Genomic DNA, 12,235 nt, shown 5'->3' on the forward strand with positions numbered 1-12,235 from the left:
AGAGTAAAGGCATGGCCCACAGTTTAGTGCTAGTGGGAGACTGAAAGGTCTCCATGGAAGTGGGCGCATGCCCTAGGAGAATTGTGGGAACCTGGCCCCTCTTCCTCTTTCTCTCTTTTATTTATTGGTCATGAGATGAACAGTTCTGCTTTGCTTGCTCCCCAACATTTCCTTGTGGCACTCCCACTAAAGGCCTCAAGATAAGGGACCCATCTGATTATGGCCAGTTTTTACTGTCACCTTGACTAGATTTATAATCACCAGGAGATATACAATGGGCCATGTCTGTGAAGCTATTTCCAGGGTTTACTGAGGGGAGGACTCGCCCAGAAGGTGGGTAACACCATCCCATGGGATGTTGTCCTAGACTGAATAAAAAGGGAATAAAAAGCAAAAACAAAACCAGTCAAGCATCTGCATTCATCCATTTCCTGGTCTGCCCAGACAGGAAGAGTCACCTCTGTACACTCCGGCAGCCATGAACTCTACCACACATTTCCTGCTGTGGTGGACTTACCACTTTCAAACTAAGAGCCGTCATGCATTTCCACCTCTGTTATGTTTTTATTTAAGAAGAAGAAAAGAGAGAGGCGGATGAGACATATCGGCCCGGCAGAGTAGGGAGACTAAGAGAGAAGAGGAACAGGGGTAATGGCTGACCGCCACGGCTGGTCGCCATAGAGAGGCAGAGAGAGCACATAGGTGGGAGAAGAGAGAGTGAAGCAGAAGCAGAAAGCGATTATCAGGGAAGTTGGGATTTTTAAAGGGAAGACTGTGCATGTGCACTGTGGTTCCATGCATGCCCAGAGTCCTCACACGGTGGCGGGTAATGTGGTGATGACGTAGCACGTTTTTCCTATGTGTGCCCTGACTGTTGTCAGGGGGGCGGGGTCTGTCTCTTAAAGAGATACTGCCAATCAGCATTAAAGCCTGAACCTTTCACCCACCCATAAGTTCTATTATGTTAGGTATTTGGTCCCAACTATGAGACAAGTAACAAATAGACCTAACTAGACCCTCTAAAACTACAAGCCAGAATAAACCTTTTCTTTATAAGTCACTACTTCAGATATTTATTGCAGCGAAAGACGCTAATCTACATGTAGCAAAGAAAGGGGTTTTAAATCATCCAGATGTACATGTTGTTAGTAAAGATGAAGTAGGCCAAGACTAACAGGAAATTACATAGAGAGCAGGAAGGGACAAACTACAAAGGAGAAAGCCCAGTGTCTACAGAAAATTTTTAACGTATTTTCTATAAACACAATATGGAAACATGGGCCCTTAGTATCTGGAGACTGTATCCAAAAAGGCTGAGTAGAAAATGAATGTATTGCTAGAGAATGAGAGAAAACAAATTAAACAAAGATTTTTATAAAAGCAACCCTATGTAAGAATGATCAAGGATTTTTTATGGTTTAATCTGATGAAAATTAACATTTAATTAAAGTAAGAAAGAATTGAGAGCATAAGGTTTTAGGAATTATCATCTGAGATGTGAAAATGAATATCTGGGGCCTGTGAGATGACTCTGTGGATAAAGACACTTGTCTCCACTCCTGATGACCTGAGTTTGATCCTTGAGACACACATGATAGATAGGAGAGTCAACCCCCTCAAGCTGTCCCCCGAAACCACCCGGCATCCAGAAGTGTGTATAATAAATGTTACAAAAATAAGACTCGGTGTGAGGTTCTGACACAAACAGGCTACACAAGTAAGTTATCATTTAGTGTGAAAGATGATGGTTCTTCGGGGGGAGGGGGTATAGGAGAATCCACAGAAAGGGCCATGGCTCAAATGAGGAGGGCATCTTCTCCAGTAAGGTTCTTTGTGGGTGGGAATGTTTAAAGATTGGGCAAGACTCACCAAAAAGTGACAAAAGGGAAATAAGCTGATAAACTGAAAAATCCTATATTTATACTTTGAGAAGCAGCAATGACCTAAAATTTGATACTACTTTGATATGCTTGTGGACAATGACATGTGTGCTTTAAAACTAACTTAATACTATATTTTGCAAATGCCATTACTTATTTTCTGATGTAAGGATCTTTTCCACAAACCCAAACAAAAACATACCACACGGAATTGTTCATTAAAATTCTTTTGTTTTTAATTTTTAAATTTAAATTAGAAACAAGCTTGTTTTGCATGTCAATCCCAGTTCCCTCTCCCTCCACTCCTCCCCTGCCCCCCACTAATCATTAAAATTCTTTAAGGAACTCTTTTAGTACCATTTTGATTTAAGAAAAGTTGGTTCCATCCTAAGAAGATAATTACACTTCAGAAAGACATTTCTGAAGTCCTATATGAAAAGCAACTATATAAATGCTGAGACAACATGATAAGATGTAAGACATAACTAAATAAAGAAATAAGCACTATTTTTAAGGAGAGATTGATAGATATAAGTATTAAGGGTACTTCAAGGTTAGAAAGATAAACTTTTATTAAACAATATCTAATGAGTCTTGTTTGAAACACCTTTTGGTACCCTGTTGTTCTTCCACAGTCTTTAACATGCAATGAAGTTCATGATCCCACATCTCCTGCCTCCTCACTTGTGCAACTTGCCCAACATATCCTCATCCCTTTCAGGCTCAGTAATGAGGTCTTGTTCCCTTGGGTACAGGGATGTGATTTCTATAACCCATCACCTCCAAAGATAACTTTGGTTATCTCCTCCCCACGTCTGTCTTCAACAAATGCTACATAAGAAACAGTTCATATTTATCCTCTATCAAACAAACCCCCCTTCCCACTTTAGCTAGAACCCTCCTCAAAGGGGCACACAGTGGGGCTGTGAGGGCCAGTGCCATGGCAGAGCAGGCCTGCCTTGCATCTGTGAATCAGCACAGCCTTTTTCACAGCTCCACTGCTCTTAGCTGCCTTACCCTTTCTCTTTCAGTTGGCAAGTGGCAGGGGCTTTCAAAAGGCCTCATGAATAATTCTCAAGGAATTAGTCTAATTGGCTAAGCAAATCCTCTCTCCTCCAACCTCTTGTCTCCTTTGGGCAATCTTACTGAGTGGCTTAAGGTAAAGGCAATTCCTTGTTCTCTAAAACTGAAATACTGTAAAATCGCAGACTTTCTGAGTATCAGTGTGGTGGCACATGCCTTTAATTCCAGCATTCAGGGACAGAGGCAGGTGGATCTTTGAGCTCGAGGCCAGCCTGGTCTACAAAGCTACACAGAGAAACCCTGTCTCGAAAACAAACAAACAAAAAGTTTCAGACTTTTGAGTATCTAGGGTTCTAGGTTGTTCTGCTCTGCATTGGAGGTTCAACCATGCAACAGTCCCAAACTGAATCTCACCTACTCACTTCTGGTTGCAAGCATTTTGGGTAAGGGATACACAGCCTATACTACTATGTAATAAATTCCAAGCTGATTTCTCCCACCATCCAATACAGCTGTTCCTTCTGCAATCCAGAAGCAGTCAAGGAGTGCCTGCTGCATCTGATGCAGTCTGTGGTAGTTTGAATGTAAATGACCCCCATAAGCTCATAGGGAGTGGCACTATTAGGAGGTGTGGCATTGTTGGAGTAGTTGTGGCCTTGCTGAAGGAAGTGTGTCACTGTGGAGGCAGGCTTGAGGTCTCATATATGCTCAAGCCACACCCACTATCTCAGCTCACTTCCTCTTGGCTGCCAATCAGCTCTAGCACCATGTCTGCCTACAAGCTGCCATGTTCCACCATGAAGATAAATAGCCTAAAATTCTGACACTGTAAGCAGCCACCCCATTAAATGTTTTCTTTATAAGAATTGTTGTGGTCATGATGTCTTTCCACAGCAATAGAAACCCTAAGACACAGGCACACACTGTTCAGTCTGTCTTAATGTGTAGGAGTTCTCTGGCTTCTTTTTCATGGTGTGTGTGTTTGTGTGTGTGTGTGTGTGTGTGTGTGTGTGTGTGTGTGTGTGTGTGTGCACGTGCATTGCACTTTGTAAGCCAGGGCCTTGCACATGCTGATCACACACTCTACCATTATTCAACAACCTGACACCCTCACACTAATACCACTTTTGAAGCATTTAGAAAAAAACAAAACAAAACAAAACATACTCTCATATACGTCTTCTACAAGGAACAGCTCCTGGAACATCTCTGATAGTTAGCCTCCTGTTACTCTGACAAAAACACCTGGCATAGCTTAAAAGGAGAGAAGGTTTTTGTTGACTGATGGATTCAGAAGTTTCAGCTATAGTAATTTGACCCCATTGTTTCCAGGTGGGGAGGCAGAGTGCCATTTTGAGGAATAGGGCAGAGCAAAGTTGTTTATTTCCTGGTGTTGGGAAGAAAGACAGACCCTTTTCACTACCTCACAGTGACTTTATATTTATATATATTCAGCAAGGCAGTAAGACACTGACTAGATTCAAGTTCTTGAGATGGAATTGTTTCAAAGATACCCATCAGCTGGAAACCAAGTCTTAGGCACCGAAGTCTTTTGGGAAATTCTTTATATCTGAATTATGATAGCAACCTTTACGCCCGCCCTGGTTGTCTAATTGAAATTGCTGGCCTTTCCTTGTCATGCTCAGTAGAATTTTAGACTTGGTGAAATAAATCCTGAAGGAAATATTGAGAACAATAAAAAACAACAAAAACAAGAACACAAAACTAGTTTTGAAATGTTAAAATGGGCTTTGCCTCTGCATTCCACGTCAGCACACAGCAGTAAAGCTGGAACTGGATTTGAAGACCTCCTTTTAGATCCCCTCTGATTATAGTTGAGGAAAGTAAGTAGATCTGGGATCTCTTTGAGGTGTTACAAGGAAGACGATCTGATCTCCTAGTGTCTTTCTTCCTATTACACTGTCTCAGAGGCCACTGTCTGATGGAGAACGAGAATCTGTGAGTGCATGTTTAAGATGTTACTGCTTGGTATGCCTAGGACTAAAGTCTCCTGTGGAATTACTTAAAAACCTGCACCCTCTCTTCCTCTTTTGTTGCTTGAGAAACTGTTTTGCACATCCCACACCTTGGACAGGTCTATCACAGTCCAGTCTGACCCACGAAGACACCAGATGTACACAGGTTGAAAGGAAAAGGAAGGAATATGCTTTGGGTTTGTTAGACCCCTGGAAAACTCAGGTATCCGGAGTCCCAGGCCAAGACCACGGTCACCCCAATCACCAGGCAGATTTGAGAGCTTGCTGCAAACTGCATGAGGCTTTATTGTAATTTAACGAGCTAACCCCATGTTAGCTCGGGTCTTTCACCCACCCGCCATGGCGGATGGCTCGCAAAGACAGCTCCTAAGGCCTCCGGAGAGATCTTATAGGACAGCATAAGGGGAGTGTCTAGGGGTACGCACAGGCTCACGATTGGTGTGCTTCCAGGCTTGGAGGGCTTGCCCTGTGTTGATTGGTCAACTGGTTGTTATGACCCATTGGCCCTCCCAGGGTGGTTGCTATGCTTTGTGCATCATTGCTGTGCACTTGTCCGTAAAGCACACCCAGGGTCGTAAAGCATAGCACCACCAGCTAACTTCTGATTGGTTCCTTGTCACGAGGCAAGCATCTGACTTTCTAGTGACTAAGACAAGGTCATAGCAAGCACGTGTTCCGCTGTTATGGCTGCCGAAAGGGGAGCTGGTCCCTTCAGGTTAGTTTGAAGTTTGGTACTTTGAGTAACGGATTCTGCAACTTTGGGGAAATCACTAAGCAGTTCCTAAATTCTCTCTTTCTCAGGATCTCATCATCCGGTCTAGTCTGGCTCACAATCCTCCTGCCTCAACCCCCTAGGTGCTCCAGATTCCTTTTCTTTATGTATGAAATAGTACCACTAACCACTGGACTCTTGCAGGTCTTATGGTTAGGACCTAACATGTAGAAAATCTGTATGACAAAGTGGAGATGCACTCAGGGAACACTATAGAAGAGGTGGCAACAAGTCCTTAGGAGCCAGGGGTCTGCAAGCAAGTGTCTCCTGGACATGAAACTGCCCTCACGAACTCACAGAAGCTGTGGTTACCTGCACAAGACCTGGAGGGATCAAGCTAGTCTGCAGTACAGCACAGATGGGGGACAGGCTCACAAAGCCCCACTCCTCCCTGAGGAGTTATCAGCAGTGGATGGTCACCAAGCACAGAGATCGTCCTTTCTCATTGGTGTTTCTTGAGGCAGCTGATCATGTGCCACACCCATGCACATGAACACAGCTCTAATTAGATGGGTGGGATGCACTGGGAGGGGAGTTCGGAAGGATTGGAGGGAGAGGAAACAGGTATTGCATAGGACAAAAAAAAAAAAAAAAAAAAACCAAAAAAACAAAACAAAACAAAAAAAACCCAAAACACTGTATTTATCCATCAGAGTATTAAAGAATAAATTTTTATAATTAAGAAATTTTAGAAAGAAGTTTGTTGCTGTTGCCTCTGTACCTGATAACAATTCAGGAGCCTGAGGAGCTGGTTTGAGGAATTGTCTGAGAAATGGAGATATGTAGAGATGAGCACTGTTAAAGAGAGGCCAAGGACTTTGCACTAGGACAGTGGGAAAGATATTCTGAGAGCACTTGTGCATTGACCAGGACTCCTTCCCACGCCCACAGCCTACCCCCTAGTTCAAAAGTATAATATTATAACTCTGTAGGCAGAGCTTTTCTGTCCTAAAGCCGCTCACAAAGAAACATACTGAGGCTTAATATTTTTTATAAATGTTCATACAATAGCTCAGGCTTATTACTAACTAGCTCTTACATTTTTAAGTTAACCCATATTGCTTATCTCCACTCTGCCATGTGGTGATTACTTTATTAAGGAAGCACAGTCATCTCCTGCTCCCTCTGCATCTGACTGGCGACTCCTCACAATCAGCCCTTCTCCTGCCCAGCATTCTCAGTTTGGCTCTCCAGCCTAACCTAATTCTGTTCAGCTATTGGCCAGTCAGCTTGTTTATTAAACCAATCATGCTGACAAATATTCGCAGTGTACAAAGGGATTACATGACTCTTTTCAAGAGGACATCTCTGAAAACCTAGATTGCACAGGTATGTTTAGGGTAGTTTCTCTAGGATTCTTTATCTTGTTCAAGTGGTAAGGCACTCAAGAACCACTGAAGCCAAGGCACAAGAGATTTTGACAAGTGGCAGACCATATGATGCCAGTTTTACAGGCACGCAGAAAGTGAGAGTTATAGGACCCTGGGGGCTTCAACCAAAATTTCAAAGGAAAGTGTAGGGCATACAGTGTGTAGCAAGTCTATAGTCTTTGTAGGCAGCCCCTGATAGTCACGCATGAAGCTATGAGAGTGAAACTGAATCTGAAATGGAAAACCTAGAAAGTCAGAGATGCCGGGAACATGGAGCATTGGCAAAGGGAAGCTGCAGACTGCAGGCAGAGCCAGCCTAAGACAGCTGCCATATGGGCTGCAGCCAGCACGACCACAGAGATAGGACTGCCATGGCCTCTGGAGTACACATCATGCCACTGTATATTCCAGGTGGCTCAGCTTTAGTCTTGCTTAGGTCTGATTCTCTACTCATTCTTTCCGTTTCTTGTATGTAATGTAATGAAAAATGCTTATGACATAACCAGGGAAATAAGCAGGTTATTCTCGTTTTGATGGGGCTTCGCAGCTGAGTTTTCATTGTCTTGAGGAGTCTGTGATGACCTGGTAAAGCTTTAGAAATTCTTAGAGATAGACTAAATGCACTTTTATTGTAATACGGGCACACACCTGTGAATCCAGGATAAATGCCTCCTTGATACCCACGTGCTAAAGACTTCGCTGCCAGCATTTGGCACTACTGGGAGGGAGCGGAGCCTTTAAGAACAAGGGAGAGTTGAGGTCTGGAAGAATGCTCTTGGTGAGGACATTTGGACCTAGCACCTTCCTGTCTCTTTATTTGCTTCCTGGCTGTCAGGAAGTGAGAAACTTTGTTCCAATATTTATCCCTTACAACAGGGCTCTCCTTCCTCACAGCAGCCAACTGACCATGGACTGAAACCTCTGAAACCATGAACCAAAACAACACTTTCCACCTTCAAAGTTGCTCTCCTCAGACACTGTGTCACAGTGACAGAAAGCTGGAGGGAAACAAGCAGTGCATGCCACTGGCCGACAGCCACAGAGCTTTGTGCTCTCCACCGGCCTCCATAAACTCCCAGTGTACACGATGTCAAAGAAAACACCATAGTTAGGGTTAAAGTAACCAACAGCGTACTAAGAAACAAAACACCTTCTAGCTGGGCTTATGGCACACATACTTAAGCTCAGTACTTGAGAGGCAGAGGCAGGCTGATCTCTGTGAGTTCCAGGACAGCTATGACTACATAGGAAGATTCAGAAATCCAAAAATTAAACAAAAACTTCTATAATATGAGATGTTTTAAATCAAGGAACATAAAGTCTACAGCTTACTTATTTATTTACTTACTTATTATTATTATTATTTGAAACAGTACCCTGTCTCTACATAGTCCTGGCTGTCCGGGAACTCACTGTAATGACACACCTGCCTCTGCCTCCCAAGTGCTGGGATTAAAGATGTGTGTCCCCACGCCTGGCCACAGCTTTTAAAGGACTCTGCTGAGAGCTATGCTGTCATTGGCAAACATGGGCACTCTGAGGGCAAGCTGACAGTCTTGTTCACTTTCATTACTGCTGCCGCTTTACTTACTTAGGATGCTTTATTTGTAGGTGTCACTCTCCTTTTAGAACAGTGTCCCAAAGCTAAGTGTGAACCAGAGGTGAAGCTGCCCTTGGTGCTCAGACATCAGTGTCACTCAGCCACTACACAGGAGGATAATTTCATGATCTTAAAATTAAAATAGCACACAGAATTTATGTACTTTAAGCAACAGTGTATACGATAAGGAAAGGGATGGACACACCTGCATTGGTCCAGGGATGCAAGACAGAACCCTCTCTATGTTTTCAGAAGTCACATCTACATCATTCACGGCAACAAGGACATCACCTAAAAACAAAAAAAAACAAACAAACAAACAAAAAGGACAACTGTGTGAATAGCCCAAACCAAAAAGTTCTAGAATTGTGACAGGAGAAACAGCTATCCAGACTTCCTCAAGGGTAAAATGGAAAATGTGGTACATTCAGGGACTTATCTAAGGTTATTCCAAATATTAGTGACACAGCCAATCACCCAGTTCCTCCATTATGCCTCCCAACACTGCACCGTAACTCTCTGAAAACCACAAATACTTAAGGATAAGGATATTCCTAGTCTTGGTGTAACTAAGAGTTATGTGAACCCAATGGACAAATGGAAAATTTTTAACATAAACCAAGTATTGCACTTAACAAAATTGAATCTAACCACTCAGACCCATAGTTAAAAAAAAAAAATTTAGCTTAAATTTTAATTAAATCCATGTGGTACATCCAAATGTGCTATGCTATTTGCTGCCACAACTGACTGGTGTCTACATAACAGGCCTTTATATCACAGCTTCTGACAAAATCGACATGTCAAGTATGGTTCAGTCAAAATCTTCTTTCCCATGACTGTTCCTCAAATGCTTGTATTTATCTAATTTCAAACTCAAAACCACTATTAAAATTTCAAATTATTGATACACAACACAGCTCTTGCCCAAAGAGAGTAAGAATCAATTTATTCTTTGGTTAAATACGTGATCATGGCCCAGGAACATACAGATTCGGGGTGCCCCAAACATGTTCTTCTGTGGAAGTGGTTACATGAGCCAGAATAAAAGTTATTTGTAAACCAGCACAGTTACCACATTTACTGATGATGGTCCCAGGTAGGTGGGCTAGCATACCAGGGTAGGCGGGGTGGGAAGCTCCATAAGTATCAGATGCTTTCTGGGGACAGTCTGAACTTGGGGGTTGGTGGAAGCTTGCGCTTTGGTAAGAATACACTGCCAAAGCTTTGGCTGACAGTCAAAGGCTGTACATGGGCACACTGTGTGAGTTTAAAAGACAGATACAGGCTGGGTGATGACTAGAGCTTAATACTCTTTGATGAGGGGGAGTAAGCATGCCAGTGGGTAAAAAGCAAGCAAACAAAAAACCCCAATAGGTTCTGCATGTCTTAAAAACCAAGGAACCGGGTCTGTATTCTGTCATCTTTTCAAAAATATTGGTACAGTGAACAGCTTGAATGTCAGAGAAAATGTCTCTCTCTTGAGCGCAGGTCAAGTCTGCTTACTGATAGTGTGACAAAGACAAACACTCTACACTGTGGTAGGCTGAGAAGATGGCCACATAAAATCTGTGGCCTACTAGTGTACAGCTTTATTCCTTAGGAGATCAGTTCAGAAACTGCTGGTGACCTTATTGCTACAGCTATGACTATTTTTGAATAATAAGTCATCTTTAGTATGTTCACCAAAATGAAGAATGAAATGTTTCCATTCCTTTAGGCCTCTCAAGTAGCAAAAATTTTTATGTTGGTACATAGTTTATAGAATTGTAATTTTATTAGTCAAATGATGTAACTTATAATGTAAATATCCATACACTTGTATGACATTTTTATGCTTTAAAATTTTAAAACAATAATTTGTAAGTGTCTCAATAAACATTTTTGTGCCCAGTTTTTCTTCTCCCACTTGTGTGAGTGATATATGCACATGTATGTGAGTCCGTGTACCCATGTGAACAAAAGGACAGAGGGGGAAATCAGATGTCCTGCTGTCACTCTCCATCGTATTCCCTTGTGATAGTCTCTTACTGAACCTGGAGCCAGGCTTGGCAACCAGCAAGCCCCAAAGATCACCTTGTCCCCCATACCAATGGGGTTACAAGGGCATATGGGAGCAATGCTTCATTGTTTTTTTTAATGTGGAAACTGGATGTTTGAACTCAGGTCCCCATGTATCCAGCTCCTTTTTACTTTTTTTTCTTCTTCTTTTTTTTTTTTTAAATTTTGATCTAGACTTAACAAACTTCTTCTGTTAAGGACCACACAGAAAACATTTCATGCTTTGGTGGGTGAATGGTCTACATTCAACTGCTCAACTCTACTAGATCCATCTCGAACTCAGCCACAGACAACAGATAAATAGGTGGGACTGTGTGCAATAATATTTTATTTACAGACACCCACAGTTGGGTTCCAAATACTTTACCTATGCTATAAATTATTTAAGCTTTTTAGACAAGCTGTATAAACATAGGCGGTTAGTCTGGTGTGACCTGCCAGCTCTAATTTGCCTATCTGTTGTGAATGTTTTTTTTAAGATATATGTTCAGAAATGAATTGAATGGGTTAAATTATACACTGTTGCAGAGTGATATTAATGTCAAATTATATTTTTAATGGCATAAACAATTTCTTTTCCTCTTTTTTTTCTCATCAATAAGAAATAAATCCTTCAGGGCGTTGGTAGGGCATGCCTTTAATCCCAGCACTCGGGAGGCAGAGGCAGGTGGATCTCTGTGAGTTCGAGGCCAGCCTGGTCTCCAGAGCAAGTGCCAGGATAGGCTCCAAAGCTACACAGAGAAACCCTGTCTTGAAAAACCAAAAAAAAAAAAAAAAAAAAAAGAAGAAAAAAAAGAAAAAAAGAAAAGAAAAGAAGAAAGAAATCTTTTGGTTCTGTCTCCCTCTACAGAAGCAACCAACACAGCAGGCCAGAATCTGAGTGGGGATGAGAGCATGGTCTGTCAGTGGTGAGCAGTTTGCTCCTCAATAGTGACTGTTAACACCCCTGTTCCACTTCTGCAGAAGGAGACACTAAAATCCTGTCCTTCCAGCAAACTCTGTGTTCTAGCCTCTTTCTGACAGCAGGAAAGTGTGAGAAGGGAAACACTGTGGTGGACAGAACAGGACAGAGACACTGTCCATAGGAAGTTGGGAAGTCACAAGGAGTACAAATGGGGAAATAAAAATCTATTCCAAAAGGAAAATGAAAATTCATAGAGAACAACATATTAGGTGTTCATAAAAGCCATACCCATCTTTTACAAGACCATTTCAAACATTTTAGTTGAAACAAAAAGGTTCAACAATGGCAAGAAAAAAATATAAAATGGAACATTAGCCAAGCATGGTAGATATGCCTGTAACCACAGCACTTGAGGGCTGAGGCAGTAGGTTTGTAGGATTGAAAGCAGTCTGCACTAGAGAGTGAATTCTAGCTTAGCTTGGGCTACACAGTGAGAACCTATCTCAAGAAAACACCAGAACTAAACACAACAAACAACACAAAAGAATTTTACATGGCAGCCACATGGAATTTCCCTTTCTTTCTCTTAAAAAGAAGACATCATTTGTTTGAAGTGTTTTGGGGAGAG

The 12,235-nt window shown here is 42.1% G+C and overlaps 1 protein-coding gene across 1 annotated transcript in view; it reads right to left on the minus strand.

Annotated features, from left to right (window-relative positions):
- Window positions 1-12,235, minus strand: part of Intu (inturned planar cell polarity protein) — a 67,326-nt gene that overhangs the window by 37,340 nt on the left and 17,751 nt on the right. The window contains exon 3 of the mRNA XM_027391943.2: window positions 8,848-8,933. Coding sequence (XP_027247744.1) covers window positions 8,848-8,933 — 86 coding nt within the window. The remainder of the gene's footprint in view (window positions 1-8,847; window positions 8,934-12,235) is intronic.

This window comes from Cricetulus griseus (assembly GCF_003668045.3).
Source record: "Cricetulus griseus strain 17A/GY chromosome 1 unlocalized genomic scaffold, alternate assembly CriGri-PICRH-1.0 chr1_0, whole genome shotgun sequence".
Taxonomy (NCBI): Eukaryota; Metazoa; Chordata; class Mammalia; order Rodentia; family Cricetidae; genus Cricetulus; species Cricetulus griseus.